Here is an 18,857-nt window from a genome sequence, read left to right as displayed (position 1 = left end):
GGTGTGAAGTTCTATAACTCTGAAGAACTTGTCTTTGCTAGCTCTTTGCCAGTGTTACCTCGCACCAACTTCATCAAACCATCAGGTTTCATCAGGTTCATCAGGTTTTCTTCGTTAGGTCTGATTGAAATATTCTTGAGCAGTTTCTGTGCAGTGTACCTTAGACTTCCCGGTAATACTAATCATTATCTTCTTGAAAATCATCGGCATTGGAGGTTATTAGAATAATAGACATGATATACTGTTTTACCTGTGACTCTTAGTTAAACCTTAATCTTGCCAAGTTTTGCTTTTATTTGTCATCAGTAGAACGGTTGGTTATAACATTTATATCAAGTGACACACGTCAGTAGAACGGTTGGTATTAGCTTTCATATCAACTGACACTCACACATCAGTAGAATGGTTGGTATTAACTTTTTTATCAACTGACAGACATCAGTAGAATGGTTGGTATTAACTTATCAACACACTCACATCAGTAGAATGGTTGGTATTAACTTTTTTATCAATTGACACACAAATAATCCTCATATTGCTACACTCTTCCCTTCTTACAAATTTGGAACTTTATTACAAAATTTGGTAAAATACATGTATTTTAAAAGCAAGTTAAAGAAATATTGACAATCAATAATTGATGTGTTTTTATCATAATCACTGCAAGTGTGCATTGTCTACTTTAAAACGCTGATATGTTTTAATACCAAGATATATCCATTGACGGTCAGGTTGGTGATGTCTTCTATTAGATTCATTTAGAGTCTTGAAGACTGACCACCGGCAATGACGATAGTTTCACCTGTGACGTATGAAGCATCTTCTGAACACAGGAAAGATACGACTCCAGCACATTCTGATGGCTCTCCGATTCTGAATGTTGGAGGGAAACAATATTGGATTTGATGAAAGATACACTGTACAGATTATTATTTTCTAAAATAGGTCCATTTCTAAAATAGGTCACTCTCATGACCCTACAGTGCTAACATTGTACTGCTTCATAGATAGGAAGTAAACATTTCACTCTTCATGACAGAAAAAATGACAGTTTTGATCTAGCAAAAGGATAATTGTGCGCATCTGCTTAATGTAAATAGCTTCCTCAGATGATGATGCTTTCTGAATCAAACAGGCTTGTAACTCAGTTGGGGCTTTGTGCTGGGAAGTAAGGTAGCTCACACAGGGGTCATGAATATATATCAATTAGACTGGGACAAAGATATGTAATGGTGGTTAAAGCAAGAATGAAAAACGTCTTGCGCCCCTAATTCCATTTTCATACTTGTCTCTACAAATTCAACAAGGCACATCCTGCCTTTTCCTCAAAGCCAGCAACCAGTTCACTTAATTCCTTAGCCAGGGTGTGCATTAATTGTATGGCAGTCCATCCTTCAAAACCATTGTACAGACAAACCTAATACCACTCACAATCCCAGCCTGTCAAGTCTCCCTTAGCACCTCAAATACAGATAGTCTGCAACCTAGCCAGCCATTGACAACTACTGATGAGCCTTGATGGTTGTCACTCTTGCAAAGGACTCCAAGCTTGTGTGAAGAGTCCCCACCAATTAACATTAACCCTTCGAGTGCCGTAATTTTTCCCGCCAAAAATTTAATGCAACATTTTTACCAATTTTTTTGAATTTTTCTGTAATTTTTTGATAATTTTGGACCGATAAGATATCACATTTCATTGGTTAAAGTTTCTATCAAAATTTTGTCAAAAATCTGAAAAAAATTGACAGGGGTGTATTTTATAAAGGTGAAAAAAATTGACTAATTTCGCGCTCATAGAGTTAAGAATATCAAATGATGGTATTGGTCTGAATTGTAGGGATGTGTAGATTTTTGTTGTCCTAATTTTGTCCAGGTGTTTTTGCCTGTGTGGTATACAGTCCTTGTAATGCAGTAAATAACCAGTCATGTCTCTGTCACATTCTAATACTGCAGTTATGCAGCCTGTTTCATTGAGCATGCTGCTTCTTATTCTTACAGGTTAAAATTGAGAGGTTTCTCAATCTTTCTCTGTATCAAGTAACATATTCATGGGTCCCTCAGCTTTCCATTAAAACAACATGTAAATATATGGGGAAGTCCCCACCATTTCTCCTACCCCTGTGCAAAAATATCTAGCCCCAGTAACTTCTATGGATTTAAATTCTTCAGAGAATGTAAATGTTACCTGTTCATTGGTACGGATTTGAGTGTGTCTGCCAGAACATCTGGATCTTTCCACAACTAAAACATAAAACAAAATTTAACTGAAAAGCTTGAAGTTTTAGCCTTCATAAAATTAAAATTCTTTATTCATCAGATAAGTTATGAGATATATAATACTTATTCATCTTTAGTACACACGCAGCACTCCGATCCCGATACTTTTGTGTGCCACAGAGGGAGACATACTGGTGCAATAGTTTATAGTTGCTATTGATAACAGAAATATGCACTTTACTATTTATAAATGCAAACCAAATAATACTTGGAACGCATTAAAGTAGAAAGAAAACACTATTCCACATCAGGTTAACTAGTAGCAGCATTACCTGCATGAGTGAATCTCGTTGCAACGTTGGTCAACCAAATTTGATGACAATTTGGAATCTATCTTTCTTCCTTTCTTTCAATTTTTGATTTTCTTTCAATCTTCACGTTGTACATCTGCCCATTTTTCCATGACCAAAAATTACAGCACCTCAACTTTCACTGATGAATTTTGTCTGTTATCAACAACTATACAATTTTCTTTAAAGCTTACCACACTGGCAGACAATTTGAAGAGCTAGTCTGCTTTTTTTCCTGTCACATGACTTGTCATGAGAAATCTGATGACATTACAACCCTTTTCAGAATTAGAGCGCGAAGCCACTGCAGTGAACTGCAATAAAACTGCTCACACTAATTAGTTTCAGCTGTAGCCAGCTGGCAAAGTCGACAACATTGTATGTCCCATGCAGACAGTTTGTCTGGGGAAGTTGAAATAAAAAAGATTTGTACATGGACCAGTGCATGGTAATGTTACATTGTATCTTAATCTTGAACACAGGGTGCCAATCGTAAACTCTCATTTACAACTCGAGCCTCAGACAGAGCTAGTTTTGCCTTTGTACAAGCAGACTTTTTGGTCTTTATCAAGTAGCCTTGTTCAACACCAAAGTGGCCACGGCTACAGCTGAAACTAATTAGTGTAAGCAGTTTTATTGCAGTTCACTGCAGTGGCTTCGCGCTCTAATTCTAAAAAGGGTAATAATAGGATTACACAGTGTATTTCAATGAAACAGATACTTACTGCTTCACTGAATCTTGTCCGTATCAGTCCAGGTGCAATACAGTTAATTCTGATGTTCATGCCGGCACACTGTGGTACCAATGCTTTCGTCAAACCAAACATTGCTGTCTTACTTGTTCCATAAGCCCCTAGCAACTGAAAATAACAATTCAACTGTCAGGCCACATTGCGTTCACATCCTGCTCTCTCACTCCTGAGAGAAATCAGTGCATCAGAAAACTAGTCTTACAGACAGCATCAACTTTCATACATGTAGGTGCGATCAGATGTACCACTCTTTGTTTGAGGAATACACCACTGAATTCCTTAATTCCGCTTGGTCACAATGAGCAATAAAAACAGGAGAGATTTGTACCATAAATAATCATGAAATGAAGAGTAAATTTCATGTAATGGCTGACACAGGGAGACATTATGCAAGGACAACCAAGAGTAAATATTAACTTTACAAACTTTTAGAACAAATTTCTGAAACGATGTTACTGATGAAGCTGTCAATCCTGAGTTTTGGGCATGATTTCTCATATGATACATACAAGTAGATGAAAAATCAAAATATATTATGAGAATTATGAATCCGTATATGAAAATATACAAATATATAAAAATATATCATGCAAAGCTGTAAGCTACCATAGCTGTCATTTTTTGTACACTGCTTGTCACCAACACATGTGAAGTATATGCACAGTGTATACATTCAATAACTGAATTCACTTGCTATGACTATAACATTGCACAAGATGGAAGTGTTTTGTAACTAGGGGATGATTCAATTCAAAGAAATCTGGACCATAAATTGAGAAAAAGCAGAATAAAGGAAGATGATTTGGATTTGGCATGCATATACTTACACCACCAAAAACAAAACCTCCAATAGATGAAACCAATACAATAGAGCCACCTCTGTAAGAAAGGCAGGAAACAAAACACACACATTTTTCAGTGAATCATTTTAATTTGCTCCATTTGAAACATGTTCTGACATTATCACAAACAAACAAAGATAATTCTAAAGGAAAATGTTAAACAGCTTCTTTTGCAATCTACAATTTCATTTCGCAAGGTTCCTTATGGTGAAACTATAGTTGATAATCCTGAATCTCAACACTGTTGACATCTGTCCATGGACAATGTCATACAAAGTACAAACTAGTTTATATTTATGAAAACCTAACTGCAGCGAAGCATCATCTGAAGGAGTGACTGGAGAGAGACATTCCAATGATATTGTCATTCAGGTACAACCAGTTTTTTTTTTTCAAATTCGAATTAATCAAGAAACACAGTATTAAGATTTTCATAATTATCACAATTTGTGTAAGCATGATCCGCAAAGGTGTTCAATATTGTTCACTATACCAAGTCGACAACTTGTGATTTTAGTCCCAGCATTTTTGTCTACCTAATTATATTGCTGTATCTTTGCATTAAGAGGAGAAACAAATGATTGTTTTGGAGTTCTGAAATGCTGGCTGATCTTAAACATCTCCATGTGACAAAAGACAATATTCACATGTCATCATTTCAATCGCAAGACTGAAGATTAGTGGACTTAAAAAAAAATTGTTTGAATTTTTAGTTACCTAGGGAGTCCACTCGTTTTTGTTCCCAACAAAAGGTGTGTCGACTAATCTTTAGTTATCCCTTTCCATTTTACAGTTGTAAATGAATTTTGCCTTGATATTTTGAGTTCTGAAAGCCCATGGTTTTATAAGGTCATAAAGGGCAAATTATATTATAAAAGACAAACGTTTATGTTGCCAAATATGCTTAATAATTAGACAGTGTTTGCTGTCATTAGACAATGCTGTTCCTATACATTGCAGCATTTGGTGTAATGATATCAAAATGTTCACAATTTTGTAATTATATATGAAAACAAAAGTCATGTATTCTCTATATTAATGTCTAGAACAGTATGAGAGCAGTTGAATGGTGATATTTTATCTAATTAAATTACATCGTGTGTGTACATGTAGAAGTGAACTGGCATGTTAGAAAGATAATATTTTTCACAGTACACACATGGTTATTATTTAAGTTATTATGAAATATTATTTGTCCTTACCCTCGCTTTTCTATGTACGGTGCAATTTCTTTGACAAGAAGAAATGTAGCCTTCACATTGACCTCAAAAATCTGAAATATTCATATCAGATAACTTTGAATTATATGATTTTTTTCCTTATGAAAGCATTTTGCATTAAAGTCACAAAACCATACATTTGAAACAAGTGACCTAGTGGCCATTAGAGCTGTGTTATCTGTGTTTTGTAGAGAATAATTATTTGTGACACATGCATTGATCAACAACTTTGAGGTGGAATTCTTTAATAGTTCATTTCAGGATGGCCTGACCTAAAGTGGCAAAATTAACTGCAAAAATACACAATTGAAGATTTCATCATAATTTGAACATATCATATTAAGATCATCCTGAAGTACATGTTCACAACATATCAAAGTTACCAAATGAGTAATCCTTGAAAAACAAATTTTTTGACCAAAAATGGCAAAAATTGGCCCCAAAATACAAAATTGCAGATTTCATCACAATATATCACATTTAGTTATCCCTATGAACCAGTTTACCAAATATCAAAGCTATCAGATGAAGAGTTTTGGTAACAAAAACTTTTGACCAAAAATGACTGGCCATTTTAAAGAAGCTTTGAATGTTAATAGTTAACGGATGCTAGATTACGGACGCTGCCACAAATTGACAGATTACATATTCATACAGGTCTACATACATCCCCTAGGGTACATACATTCATTCATTCATTCATTCAGACAAATGACGGAGACTGGGCAGCTATTTCCCCTGTAGCTTTAGTTGCCATGGCAACTGGAAATTAAAAATGCTGTTCTGTACATGTACAGTATCAAACATTTAAAGCAGAAAAATGCAGTGAAGACACCAATTATTGCAAGTACAGAATGAGTTAGGAGCAATAAAAAGTAATATGTATAATTCTCACCTTGTCCCAGACACTCTCTGATGTCTGAAAGAAAGGATAACACAGAAAACTACAAACTTTATATCAAATAAAGTTATAAATCATATTTTCTGATTTTAAATGGTCATTGCAATGTCAAAATTTGGACTGAACATCAATAATATGAAGAAGAGTTGTGCTTACAGCCCTAAATCAAGTTTTTAGGGACTGGTCAGTTTCTTCGGCCTGGAGGGGGCCGGTGGATTTGTAGGGGGGGGGGGGGATGTCACCCTGTTTTTGACTTTGATGATAGGGGGGTCACCATGTTTTTGAAATGCCCAATAGGGGGGGTCAGTGTGTTTTTGAATTTCGACACAGCTCATACTTGCGTAAAATGCATTGTGCCAGCCACAATTTTCATTATTCAGTTGCATTTTTCGGCGCGCCCTATGGGTGCGTAACTTTAATAATGATAAGATACATTTTTCAGAGCGTCGTCCTATTGCAAAAGTTTAATATATCAGACTTATACATATCTGAGATATCTGTATGTTTAAAATTTTTCGGTGCGCCCTTCGGGTGCATTTCTTTAAAATATCAAACAATATTTTTCAGCATGCCCTTCAGCTGCATGACTTTTATGTATCAGATATACCGGTATATACGTATATCAGAGATATCTGGATGTTTAATATTTTTCGGCGCGCCCTTTTGGCACAGTAAATTAATATATCAGACATATATGTCAGAAATATCGATGTCTCTAAACTGAAAGTCTGTTTTGCAAAGTGTACTAATCATTCTGAAATATATATATATATATATATATATATATATATATATATATATATATATATATATATATATATTATATTATATGTACACACACACACACATAATTATTCAATTTATATATATATATATATTATATTATATTATATATACACACACACACATAATTATTCAATTTATATTCCACAATTTGTTTTACCTTTGTCGCGAGCAGGGGGGTCGCCCTGTTTTTGAAAGTTGGAATGGGGGTCACCCTGTTTTCAAAATCTGGAATAGGGGGGCATCAGCCACTTTTTGACGTCAGCAAAAAAAAACTTACGGACAAAACTGCTTCAAAGGCTGGATTTGCTGCAGCATTTGACACCAGGATGTCAATTCCACCATATCTATTCAAGGTCTGACAATCCGATGAAGATGAGATGTCAATAATGGAAAAAAACAACGAAACATGATAGTGAAAATTTTAATTACTCTACAAGCTTCAAAACAAGTGCATACAGCAGCTAATACCAGCAAACTGTTTTTAACAATCTGAGAGTCTTATCCTGGTGGAACATTATACTCAGAGCCCCACGAGCTGTAACTCTCGGAATTATATAGGCTTTTTCTGTATCAGGAAACCATTCCTTTGTGAAACATTTCACAAGTGCATTCAAATTTTTACAGTCATTTAGATTTCCCTATGCATTAATTACATCGGACTACGCTGTGCAGTACGGTGAATTCAGATTTTAGTGCAGATATGTACAGTATCCATGGTTTTTGCACAGTATTATATCCATGGCTCCCAGTAGGTGGTTAATAATATGTGTAATACGCACATCTAAATTAGTACATTATCACAAACTTATTTTAGCTGGAATCCCTAAAAGATACGCTTTCATAACAGGAACTCTTACTATACCTCTTCAATGAGTTTACGTCTGTGTTCTTCCTTTGCAACATGGCATACAATGCCAGAGACACTGAGACCTTCTGATCTAAGTTGATCCACCGCTGCATCAACATTTTTTTGTGTACGGCTGCTTATCATCACATGTGCTCCATCTTCAGCTAGTCTTTTGGCAATGGCCAGACCAATTCTGAAATCAATGTCAAAATGCCATGAAAGATGGTTCAAAATTTTGATACTATTATACACAAGTCATATCTGAAGAAGACACATTTTCCACCTTTTCTAATGTTCATGATGGGATTTAAAGGTGGCGATCATTGTAGAACAATTGTAGGGCAAACAATGAAGATTGAGTTGTGTTGTGTGAGAGTCATTCATAAATGTGCAGAGGTCTAACTGCCATGGTCTCAATAAGTGCATAAAATTTAACTTATAAATCAATTTGTCGATAGCATTGAAATTTCTATCAAGACCCATGTTTATTGCAAAGAAAATGTGTCTGTACCAGTATGAATGAAACTTTCAATCAGATATCTATTTAGATAGACTCTATCCATTATAGGGTCCTGAGTCTCCGATGATGATGATGATGATGATGATGCCGTGATTAAATATTTGAAAATGAAGAAAAATAAAAATATATTTGGACTCAGTAAATGTGTTGTTGTTATTATTATTGTTGTTGTTGATAGTATTTGCAGAAAAGAACAAAGTATGTGCTGCAAAATTCAATAACATCGTTTGTTTACATGTAGAACTTGTAAAGCAAATAATGTATGTATACCAACAAAGAATAAGGCGTAAATCGAGGTGCAAGAAGAACAACGTGGTGTAACGGGAGCGAGATGTGAGCATCAGTTAAAAAGCTCGATTCACAGTCATCTGCATGTATGTGCTCTATTCGGCTCTGCGTCTATGCGCCGGATTAGACATGTGTAATGCCTTCTCAGGCATACGTGTACACACGTCTACAGCGCATAGACGCATAGCCGAATATACCACAGGTGACTGTGGTAGACACCACATTAGTACCGCTGCGATATCACAGATTCACAGCTATGTCTGATACTAGTAGTGCTTACCCGTCGGTTGAAGCTGTCACTATGACAACCTTGCCTGGGAATCTCTTGCCAGAGCTCATATTCGATATCGAGATGGGTCTTGGTAGATATAATTACTTTCAAGTAGCGACTGCAGGGCGACAAACGGCAGGCGCTTCAACGGCCCTGCATATCGCAGCACATCAACAGCGTCAGTGTATACGACCAAAAGTACAAAGGTCAAAGGTAAACTCAAATGCCGGGTTCCATGGGCAGTCATACAAAGATGGTTGCTCTTATAAATGTCCATCATATACTAAGGGGTGGACCATTTGATATCCTGGGGGTCTAGAAGATTTTCGGGAAAAAAAACCCAGCAGATACAAGGGAAAAAAATTCTGCCTTTAAGGCAGATGACTTATAAAAAAAAAATGGCAAGCTTAGATGTGGAAGAAGAAAATCTGTCACAGTATCAGCAGGAACCTTTTTCATTTAACTTTTTCGATTCCATACACCTTTCTTGTCTTTCCAAAAGCCTCTTGAAATTAAATTTCAGTTACATTTGGCTTTTTGAATTGTTCACTGATTCTAGATAAGTGAACACACTCTGTAGATACATGTATATCTCCTGTGTGTTGACCAATAAATAATATTGTTCTCTGGTATGATTGCGAAACTTACAAGTCAAATGACAGAATTTCACAAGATGTTAAAACAAAACCATCGGTGACATCATTCGGCAAACCATTTTTTCACCCTGAAATCAGAGAATGAAAGTCGAAATATGGGTAAATTTCATAATTTCATCGCTTCACTTGACCATTTACATTAAAATTGGACCAAATTTCGATCTTGAATTTGCACTCTGTTAGCATTTTATTTCTAATAGCGTTGATCGCGATTTCGTGCTGTACTATAGCTGCACGCGCGCGACTTTCGGACAAATATGCTGAAATTCGGACAAATTTTGTCGTTGTTTGCACGGCTGTTGTTGCAGCTTGTAGTCTCAGTCATCAATTCATACGAATAAGTATGACGCTTTTGGCCATTCTAACACTCGCAGGTTTTATTTTCGTCGTTTATGTGGAAAGTGCGGACAAATGTTTATTTATGCATATTAATGTGAGAGAATTCGAAGAGCGACATCATTTGCGATCAGCGCTATTAAGAATGACACGTTCAGCGCGGTAAGCTTATAATTTGCGGCCAACCTTATTTGTAATCAATAATGGAAATGGGAATTACGAATTGGGTAAAATACTAAATTGTAGTTGGTTTTTCCCGAGTAGGAATAGCGATGTTAACCACTAGTTGTGCAATGTTAACTGCAAATCGAAATTAGTAATTAGAAATTGGCACCATGTGACCAACTTAGAGAGCCTCCATATTTTACAGAGGTGTCGGTGGAAATCAGGAGGTTTAGTTTTACGACACGGCTGGAGTCAGACATTACAAAACACTGTTGGGGGTTATTTTACAAAAGCTTTTTGTGGAACTATGGCAGTAACAACAAAATTGAACGAAATGTAAAACATTATGTAATTTCAAAAGACAGGAAATGAGTACATGGATATAACTGCAGCAGTTGTCTGTAAAACTGGCCGTTTAAGAATTTTCTGTAAATAAAGCTACATTTTTGAAACTAACACGAACAGGAAAACGTATTCACTTCTGGATATGACACTTTAGTCTACGATTAATCGTTTGATTCTGACGAGTTACTTTGAATGTCAAGTTCGTGGATGTCAAAACCCTCTACAGAGAGTAGTAAACTTGATACTAAAAGTGACCCCTCAGAAGCCAGTGATTAATTTTAGGCAAACTGTCATAACTAGAACGTAGGCCTATAATCTGCGTAAAAGTGATCGTTTGATTCTGAGGGGGCTAACTTTAGTGCAAGTTCACTACCCCCGTGAAGGGAGTTGACATCCGTTAATTTGACACCGAATTTAACTCGTCAGAATCAAACGATTGTAGACAAAAAGTGTCACAACGTTAACTACAGATGTATATACCGGTTTACTGTTCTGGTTCGTTTTAAAACTGTTGTTCTATTCATCGAATGTTCGTTAACTGCAACAGTTGTATTGATGTAGACACCCGCCGCAGATTATCGAATGGACATCCATGACAGCTGTATCAATACAGAGATTGTAAACTATTAAGGTTATACTCGTATCGATTTACAATCCGTGACAAAACGCGGCCAATCTGTTTATCGCAACGAAATTTTAATAAAGGAATTCGAAAACAGATTTTTTGTTGATTTTCATGCTAGGCTAAAATCTGTCGCATATTGAAATATACCCTATTTCTTTCTTTTATTTTGAATATCAATTTATCATTTCAAAATAAGCATTACGGTGCTACTGCGTGGCAGAAGCGGCCAATCGCCCTTTCCAGTTTATTATCAGGCTGGCGTAAATTGAAAATAGGAAATGCAGGCTATTTCCTATTTTCAATTAGGTGCAGACATGCGCAATGACATGTAGTGCCGCTAACCAAGACAGCAAAGAGAGTCCGACGTAATTAAATAATGATAACATTGTAACAAAAATGTATCACAATTATCCCGCGAATTGAAAAGATTTTGACGTCAAGATACACTGACCCTTGTGGTTATGTGCTGGCGTAGCCGCGTAATTAGCTCGAAACGAGAGAAGGCAGATCAAAAACGTCATCCCCCTATTCTAACTTGAGTGACTAGGGCACGTGATGTTTATCCCTCAATGGCCCGCCAAACTAAATTTAGTACAGGCATTGCATGCCGCGAAAAGTAATAATACCTCTAAACAATAATTAAAGCTGCAAGCAGCGTTGGCGGGGCCCAAGCGATTAACATGGTGTCCAATTCTTGCACTGATTATATTATGTGCAAAATTTTAGCTTGAAAACAGTCAAGTTCTTGTAAAGAAGAATTTTGAACATCATCTCATATTTGTCTGTTTCATGCAAAATACGATATGGGGACAAAACCATGTGACCAATCCAATTGCCTTTCACAAACTTGAAAGAGCTCTCACTAAGAATGACAAAAGTGGAATTTCATTTCCATCAGTGTTTTGTTCTGGAGAAGAAGATTTTAGAGATAAATTGCTATTTTCGCGAAATCAAATATGGCGTCTTAAACTGAGCACGGTTACCTACCAAAAATTTGTTTTAAAAGTACAGGACATATATGAATTAGATGACGGTTAAATATTCCATGAAATGAATGTATTCATCTCTGAAATTTAGGCCGTAATAAATGCAAATTTGGTTAAAAAATAAATAATTCCATTTAGTCATATATTTTTTCATTTCATCTTTACTGTTCAAAATTTACTTTTGTATAATTTTATGACAAGACTGTGAAAATTTAGAAAATCAAGCATGGTGACCCAATCTTTTGTCTTTAATATTTGATTATTCTCATATGCCAGAATTCAAACATTTCCATGTGTTCTTCCTTGTGTTGCTCTCTGGCCTGATCTTGTTTAGGTAATGTTTCACTATCATGAGCGTCATTTGACACAAACTCTTCTTCAGCTACCATGTACATCAGAGTCAGAGCTATCTCTGTCACTGCTCACGTATGCAGTAACAGTGACACTACAGTAGCAGGGCGGTATCTGATAGTGACAGTTGCCAATAGGCAGTAACTGTATTAACTTTGATAATTTTGACAATATTTTTGTTCAGTTTATTATACAACTGTGTTCTTGTTCTACTCTCAACAGCATGTTGAACTGTCCAGTATTCAGCTTGCTAGCACAGCCTGTGTATGTGTACCATGCATCAGTGCTGACAACTGACTGTCAGTCTGGACTCTAATTAAACTATCACCTAATACATATTTATATATATACAGGCTTTGTCGACAAACTGAACATTGTGTGTTAGAGCTGCTGAAGGGAGATATATTGGATAGTTATTGCAAAAATCATCAACGGTTGCAGCTTCTGCCCTGTTACTAGGCTCAAGTTTGATTTTTTTACGACAATCACACATGTTTAGATTTTTTCGAGATAAAAGTCATGGAATGTGACAAAATGGTTGTAGATTCTGTTAAATTATTACTAACATTACAACATTTGAATGACATAAAGAAGGTATTCATTTTTCATTAAATTACCTACAAAAAACTTGGAATCGGAAAATATAAAACATAAAAGAACCACTAAATTTCAAGTGCCCCCCTACAGGTAGAGCAAAATTTTCAAGCTCCATGAATTTAGCAAGCGATGCTCGGACAGCGCACAGCGTATCGATGACACTTGGGTCAGGGGTCATGACCAAAAACGTCAGTGCGTATTCACGGCCAGCTTGAATCATGCCACGGATCGCGGAAATCACGGATCATAAATCCAAATGTTCATGTCTATTACGTAAACAGAACCCTAAAATATAAAACACATAATGTTTTGATATGGAATAACATCTTTTTGTTTCACTGACGATCAAGTTAAATGCTCAAATATCGCGACAAGACTTGCGCATTTGCACGACATGAATGCGGAAGTACTTCGACTCGGCAGATGAGCCGAGCGCCTTCTCTGAAAACCTGTTTACGATATCACGTCACAGTACACTGAAAATTCTTGGGACATCATCATTAAGGAGCCAATTCACACAAGTTTCTAACGTCAGTAGGGATATTTGCAGTATTTGCTTGTTGGCAGCAATACACCACCAACATTTCGCCGTTCAGGAGTGCCTTACTCGCTCCACAGGTTATCGTAACGTTGCTTGGATAGTCGTTCGAGGCGGGCGGCGCGGCCGCAGGTCGCCGTTTACTTGGAAAAAAGCCAAGTCAGGGGTTTCATTAAGATTTGAAGTAGGGGGCTAGAATGGAAAAGTAGGCGGCTTGCATCTGCCATGACCACAAAGCGGTCGTCGTCGGGGAGGGTCCGGGAGGGGTGTTCCCCCTCCCGGCCGAAGGCCGGAAACCCTGAAAAATGAGCTAAAATTTACTAACATTTACTTTACACAGCTTACAGTTACTTGAATTTCTAGTATTTTCAGGGGAATAGTCAGCAGTGTTCCATGGCAATTTGTGTTCATATCATAAAAGCCATTTTCCTAGGAGATTAGGCCTAAATATGATAATTCATAATTAAAAATGATAAAATGTGGTGATGTTGACGATAATTTGAACAAAGAAAACAAGTCTTTAGAGCCTCTATGCTTTAAGGAGGTAAACTTTAATAATTCACTATTATTAATGATATAAATTTGATATGTAGATGATATTATACAGTGTTATATCTAGACAGGGGGATAGGGGATTCCCCCTCTGTTGCAATGTTGGCACCCCCAATTAATTTGTCAAGGGGACCACTCCCCCTTCCATGAAATGGTGCCAGTCACACCTTAGAGGTACAAGTAGAACACATGAACTGGTGAAATGCCCCCGAAATTTTCCGATAAAGGGGGGAAAATTCCCCTTGTTGATGCCATCCTGGATGAAACACTCATAATGTTATGCTTAAAATTAAGAACCCTGATGTTTGGTATGGAAATCTGTAGATGAAGAACTTTGATACCACTAAGGAGGTAAAAAGGATAATTTATATAACGAGTAATGATAAAAATGACAATCATTACCATATTTAGAAATAGAATCAAAGATCCTCAAGGTTATTTGACTATATGGGTATGCAAAGTAAGAACCTTGATATAGGATATGAAAATTTGTACGTTTAGAAGCGCACAATTGGATTTACCTGACGATCGCTTTTGAAGTGAATTTAGAGGTCTGACAGTATTGTAACCACTCTGGGCGACTTTCCTATTGGCGTCGATAGACCGAAGAGCAGTACATATCATACGTCCAGCTGGTTAAACTCCTTCACAATTACGCCTACCGTAGTGCAACGCACATCGGCTTACTAAAATTCCAACTGTAACCGGAAAGTTTTTCGTTCGAAAAAAATCAGGTCATTGCCTTCGAAAGCAGTTTAAATCCACGGAATTATCCTTCTCTTGTTTCTTGGTTCACTTCAAAACCGAGGATCGTACAGCGAAGCTTGACCTTGCGATCGCTTCCGTCTTCATTTGTTCATCGACCATTTTGAGTTGAGCTAACGACGGCCGACAGGTGTAGTATGCACGTTTTCATTTGCGTATATAAAGGTAACCAAATAGGAATCAGCAATTCAGGTAGCCAATAGAATCGTCAATTGCAATTCCGATTCTTATTGAGGCAGTATACGCAAGACCGTGCTGCATCGTAGTACAAGGCGATCGTAGTAGTCGCTCGTCTTCTAAATTTTGTTTCACATAAAAGCCGTTGAAAAGTTTGATTACACAGCTTGTGAAATTTGTCCGTATCATTTCCGAAGGTAAAAAATATTTTAGCTATGAAAGAGTTCAAATTTCCAAAAAAGTAGCCGGCGAAATCGTGAGAGTAACCGGTCAATTTCGCCGGCTGCCGGCTCTTAATGAAACCCCTGCAAGTAAACGGCGACCTGCGGCCGACCGCCTTGAACGACTATCCAAGCAACGTTACGATAACCTGTGACTCGCTCTACGTTGTAAAAAAGCCGTATGCTTTTGCCGTGACCTAACTTTCCAAATTCACAGTAGACTTTCCGCAATAGTCGTTGGAGATTTTGTTCAATATATCACGCGTGGTGGAAACCGCAATTATCCATAATCACACAGGCATCTACAGCCAAACACGGATTTCCCAACTTATCCGTTAACTTGAACAGCCTCTTCGAAAAGTTCAGTGACCCGTTTTGTGGGTCAACGATCACATCGGAATGATCGACACCCGTTGCACTGATACATTGTCATCAAGAAGTTTTCTTATGATTTCGTGTTTCCTTGGCTGCCGCCTTTAGTAAAACTTGTTATGTTGTCGACAACTCTGGTGCGTTCTCGCACTGGTCTATCACCGGCTGTTAGGGGGAGGACACAGCGACATTGCACTTTTATATGATATCCGATAGTTACGGCTAATAGACTATACAATATCGAAGTTAGATTGGCTCGGTTAGATCTATTAGTGGTGAAATCTCCGATATAGGATATTTACCGTGATTAGACAGAATCTACTATCGCCTAGTGTCGCAGTCAGAGTCAGTCCTTGGGAGTCGGGTTTGACCAGAACAGTAAGGTGGTGAAATCTTCGATATATATCGGATATTTACCCGCGATTTGACAAAATCTAGTACGGTATCGTCCAGTATCGAAGTTAGAGTAAGTCCTTGGAAGTCGGGTTTGACCAGAACTGTAAGGTGGTGTAATCTCGATTATATATCGGATATTTACCCATGATTTGACGGAATCTAGTATCGTCTATTGTCGATATTAGAGTCCCAAAATCACCGATAAATATCTGGTAAATATCGGCGATTTCACAAACCTTGCGTGCCGAGGCACAGGGCAAGTCATTATAGTGTCGTCTACTATCGATATAGAGTCCCCAAATTGCCCATAAACATGGAGTAAATATCGGCGATTTCACAGATCTGGCGTATCGAAGCACAGGGCAAGTTATTGTAGTATCGTCTAGTATCGATATCAGAGTCCCCAAAGCGCCGATAAATATCGGGTAAATTTCGGCGATATCACAGACCGGGCGTGCAATGGCAGAAAGCAATTACAGTGAAATACGATCAAGCTACAGAACTTCATAAAACAGGGTGTTGTTTTAATCGATGTGTATCAGCGATTTTTACGACATAAACACACTGGGCTTGATATGGTCTTGTTTAATCTCTAATCAGCTACATGCTCTCAGTTACATAACGCACAAGGGCCACTCCATGCATGTCTGATAGATAATCATAAACAAATCACCACACCTTGCAATGTCATGTATCTTTCTTTTTAATTCGTGATGAATGAGTGAGCGTGCATTCAGACACCTACATATAAAATTACCCGAATAGCTTCATTTATGATCCTTGACACTCACATATCAGCTGTGCGTAGACCCCAGTAATTGTGCCCCGGCGGGACCTTGTCCCACTCTTATTCAGTCAATCACAGCAGTCGGCACCCCTTAAATCTAGTGGCACACTCCTCTAAGTACTTCCGTGGCAGTATACTTGACAACGTCACCTGGCGTACAAAAGCTGGTCGCCAAAGTTGCCTTACACAAGGGGCCGAGATTAGGGTTCGTGTGACTGCTAGCTGAATTTGACAGCGGGCATTGCAGTCTGTTGTGCCGTCTTTGACTTTCAAGTGTACAATATAACATACATCACTGATCGATCTTCTGACTGACGAGGTTTTAAACTGCTGCCTTTTGAACATTGAGGCAACTTAACCGATCCAAATGCCTTTCGCAAACTTGAAAGTGCTCGTACTAAGAAAGACATGAGTAAAATGTCAGTTGAATCTGTGTGTTGGTTTTTTAGAAGAAGATTTTTAATGATTAAATTGCGATTTTCGCTATATCTAATACGGCGAACAAACCTTCTGACTGACCCAAACGCCTTTCGGAAATAAAAAAGAACTACCACTTGGGATTATGAGTGTAAAATTTTAGTTCAATCTGTGTATTGGTTCTGGAGGAGAATGTTTTTAAAGATTAAATTACGAGTTTTGCAAAATCACATACGGCAGCCAAACCATGTGACCGATCCAAACGCCTTTCGCAAACTTGAAAGAGATCACACTTAAGATGATATACATAAAATTTCATTGAATCTGTGTGTTTGTTCTGGAGTAGACGATTTGTAAGAGTAAGTTACGATTTTTGCAAAATTCAATATGGTGGCAAAACCAGGTAACCTATCCAAATGCCTTTCACAAACTTGAAAGAGATAACACTATAGATGATGCATGTATAATTTCTGTCGATTCGGTATGTTTGTTCTACAGAAGAAGATTTTTAAAGATGAAATTACGATTTTCGCAAAATTCAATATGGCGGCAAAACCGAGTGACCGATCAAAGCGCCTTTCGCAAACTTACAAGAGACTACACTTTAGATGATATACGTAAAATTTTAGTTCAATCGGTGACTCGGTTCTGGAGTAGAAGATTTTTAAAGATTAAATTGTGATTTCACAAAATCCAATATGGCGGCCAAACCACGTGACCGATCGAAATGTTTTTTTGCAAACTTGAAAGAAATCACTGTAAGGATGACATGAATAAAATTTGAGCGTAATCGGTTTTGTGGTTCTGGAGAAGAATATTTTTAAAGATTAAATAACGATTTTTTGCAAATACGATATGGCGGCCAAACCGCGTGACCGATCCAAACGTCTTTTGCAAACTTGAAAGAGATCACACTTTAGATGATATTTGTAAAATTTTAGTTCAATCGGTGACTCGGTTCTGGAGAAGAAGATTTTTAAAGATTAAATTGTGATTTCACAAAATCCAATATGGCGGCCAAACCACTTGACCGATCAAAATGTTTTTTGCAAACTAGAAAGAGATCACTCTAAGGATGACATGAGTAAAATTTCAGCTTAATCGGTGTTTTGGTTTTGGAGGAGAAGATTTTTAAAGATTAAACTGTGATTTCACAAAATCCAATATGGCGGCCAAACCACATGACCGATCGAAATGTTTTATTGCAAACTTGAAAGAAATCACTGTAAGGATGACATGAATAAAATTTGAGCGTAATCGGTTTTGTGGTTCTGGAGAAGAATATTTTTAAAGATTAAATAACGATTTTTTGCAAAATATGATATGGCGGCCAAACCGCGTGACCGATCCAAACGTCTTTTGCAAACTTGAAAGAGATCACACTTTAGATGATATATGTAAAAATTTTAGTTCAATCGGTGACTCGGTTCTGGAGAAGAAGATTTTTAAAGATTAAATTGTGATTTCACAAAATCCAATATGGCGGCCAAACCACTTGACCGATCAAAATGTTTTTTGCAAACTAGAAAGAGATCACTCTAAGGATGACATGAGTAAACTTTGAGCTCAATCGGTGT

General features: G+C 37.2%; 1 protein-coding gene across 2 annotated transcripts; it reads right to left on the bottom strand.

The window, feature by feature from the left end:
- Nucleotides 1-546: 546 nt before the first annotated feature.
- Nucleotides 547-9,187, bottom strand: LOC139139968 (dehydrogenase/reductase SDR family member 4-like). 2 transcript variants are annotated; one of them, XM_070708941.1, is made up of 9 exons: nt 9,004-9,187; nt 7,931-8,108; nt 7,346-7,423; nt 6,277-6,300; nt 5,364-5,434; nt 4,147-4,198; nt 3,293-3,427; nt 2,186-2,241; nt 547-873 (listed from the first exon to the last, which is right to left on the bottom strand). In XM_070708941.1, exons 1-9 carry the CDS (start codon nt 9,060-9,062, stop codon nt 759-761), a joined length of 768 nt encoding a protein of 255 aa, XP_070565042.1. In that variant the 5' UTR covers nt 9,063-9,187; the 3' UTR covers nt 547-758. The 2 variants fall into 2 exon arrangements, with proteins under 2 accessions (XP_070565042.1, XP_070565043.1); XM_070708942.1 differs by lacking the exon at nt 7,346-7,423.
- Nucleotides 9,188-18,857: the final 9,670 nt, after the last annotated feature.

The sequence above is a fragment of the Ptychodera flava genome, chromosome 9 (genome assembly GCF_041260155.1).
Source record: "Ptychodera flava strain L36383 chromosome 9, AS_Pfla_20210202, whole genome shotgun sequence".
Taxonomy (NCBI): domain Eukaryota; kingdom Metazoa; phylum Hemichordata; class Enteropneusta; family Ptychoderidae; genus Ptychodera; species Ptychodera flava.
Note: the sequence above shows the minus strand (reverse complement) of the source record. Positions and strands in the feature narration are given on the sequence as shown.